The sequence below is a fragment of the Bison bison genome, unplaced genomic scaffold, assembly GCF_000754665.1.
Source record: "Bison bison bison isolate TAMUID 2011002044 unplaced genomic scaffold, Bison_UMD1.0 scf7180017864181, whole genome shotgun sequence".
Classification (NCBI taxonomy): domain Eukaryota; kingdom Metazoa; phylum Chordata; class Mammalia; order Artiodactyla; family Bovidae; genus Bison; species Bison bison.
In genome coordinates, this window is record NW_011494753.1 from 5,284,770 (window position 1) to 5,286,841 (window position 2,072).

The following is a 2,072-nucleotide window of genomic DNA, read 5'->3' on the forward strand; positions in this document are numbered from 1 at the left end:
TTCCACATCTGAGGAAACTGAGGCTCAGAGAGGTCGAGGGGTTTACTTGGGACTGGAGGCCACAACAGTGGTGGGCCCCTGCTCCGTGCCCCGTGCACTCTCCTCCCCACCCTGGCAGCCCCTGAGGTGGGGGCCAGAGAGGGCTTGCGGCCAGCGGCCCAGCACCAGGGGCTTCCCCTCCTGTGCGTTACAGAATGTGGGCTGTGACTTCGAGATCGACTCGGGTGCCGTCGAAGACCGCTGCGGGGTGTGCCACGGCAACGGCTCCACCTGTCACACCGTGAGCGGGACCTTCGAGGAGGCTGAGGGCCTGGGTATGGAGAGGGACCACTGGTAGCAGAGGCGGGGGGTGCTCTTGGCCTGGTAGCCCTTCTTTGTCTCCCTTGAGCCCCTGCCTGCGTCCTCCTTGGTCCCCACCGAGGCTAGCGGTGGGAAGCAGGCACGCTGCCTTGCTGGGTCCAGGATCCAGGCAGGAGTCAGGGCCCCCAGGCCTAGATGCAGAGACCTGCCCTCCCAGGGAGTCCTCTTGCCCCAGGGACTCCAGGCTGGGCTAATGAGTGGCCTTATGAAGCTTCAGAGAACCAACCCCACAGCTCTACTCCTGCACCCCAGGACCTGTTGTGCATACACTGTTTAAGTGCCGACTGTATGCTGGGTGAGGGAGACACGGAGGTGAAGAGCTTACAGTCTCATCTTGCAGTGGAGGGAGACCCAGAGGGGCTGTGAGAGCCCTGAGGAAGAAGGTCCTGACCTGGGGAGGTCAGGGAAGACTTCCTGTGGGGAGTAGAAGTCGAGCTGAATCATGAAAGACTCAGCGGAGATGAGGAAAAACATTACACACGCAGGAAAGAGCTTGTGCCCAACGAAGCCTGGAGGCAAGGAGGAGTATGCTGTCTGGGGACCTGACTGTACAGAAGGCAGGCTGCCATGGGGCTTTGAATGCGTGGCCAAGAAGCTTAGATTTCATCCCCAGAGATGCAGCCCAGCATGGTGGTTAAAGCTCAGACCTCACAGCTTGATTCACATCCCAGCAGAGCCCTGGGGCAAGTTATGTAAGGTCTCTGTGCCTCGGTGTCCTCATCTGTAAAATGGGGCTAGCAGTAGTACCTGGGGGTACACAGGGTTGTTACACACGTAGGGTTCTTGGGATAATGCCAGGCACGGGTGTTGTGTGCTGTGCTTAGGCAACCAGTCGTGTCTAACTCTGCGACCCTGTGAACTGTAGCCCTCCAGGCTCCTCTGTCCATGAGGATTCTCCAGGCAAGAATACTGGAGTGGGTTGGCATTCCCTTCTCCAGACATGATGGGTACTATTTAGCAAAAGAACAAAAACAGGCTTTATAGGCATGAGGAGGACGTTATCAGGAGAAAGGTCAATTGGGTTTTTTAGAAAGGTCATGCTGGCCCCAGGTATAGGGTTAGGCCCAGCCCAGTGATAGACTGACTGAGGTTTCCCAGAGAGGGGCCATCGGGCACGGGGGCAGGATTGCAGGAGCCCTTCCGAGTGTGGTGACCTAGAACAGATCTAAGTAGGGAGGTCCGAATCTTAACGACGAAACCTTGGCATCGGCGGGTGGGGCAAGTGGCGAGAGCTGCACGGGCAGACCACAGCTAGCCCTCTTCTTTTCACAACCTGTGCTCAACCCCTGGCCGACAGGGTATGTGGACGTGGGGTTGATCCCTGTGGGCGCCCGCGAGATCCGCATCGTGGAGGTGGCGGAGGCCGGCAACTTCCTGGCCCTGCGCAGCGAGGACCCGGATAAGTACTTCCTCAATGGCGGGTGGACCATCCAGTGGAACGGGGACTACGAGGTGGCGGGCACCACCTTCACCTATGCCCGCACAGGCAACTGGGAGAACCTCACGTCCCCTGGCCCCACCGAGGAGCCTGTCTGGATCCAGGTGACCGCCTTCCGGGGCCAGGCCCGGGCGGGGCAGAGGTGGAGTGCGTGGGACCCAGCCCCGTGGCAGGAGTGTGCCCTGGGGCAGTCGCGGAGCCTGGCTCTGAAACGGCCCCATGGGGTAGCCCCAGGTCCCGGAGGTAGCTGAGGTCGGCTCCTTTAGGATGGGTG

The 2,072-nt window shown here is 60.1% G+C and overlaps 1 protein-coding gene across 1 annotated transcript in view; it reads left to right on the forward strand.

Moving 5' to 3' along the window:
- The window catches only part of ADAMTS7 (ADAM metallopeptidase with thrombospondin type 1 motif, 7), a 77,502-nt gene that overhangs the window by 61,396 nt on the left and 14,034 nt on the right, over positions 1 to 2,072 (forward strand). The window contains exons 18-19 of the mRNA XM_010843403.1: positions 194 to 314; positions 1,658 to 1,902. Of these exons, the coding sequence (XP_010841705.1) occupies positions 194 to 314; positions 1,658 to 1,902 (366 nt within the window). The remainder of the gene's footprint in view (positions 1 to 193; positions 315 to 1,657; positions 1,903 to 2,072) is intronic.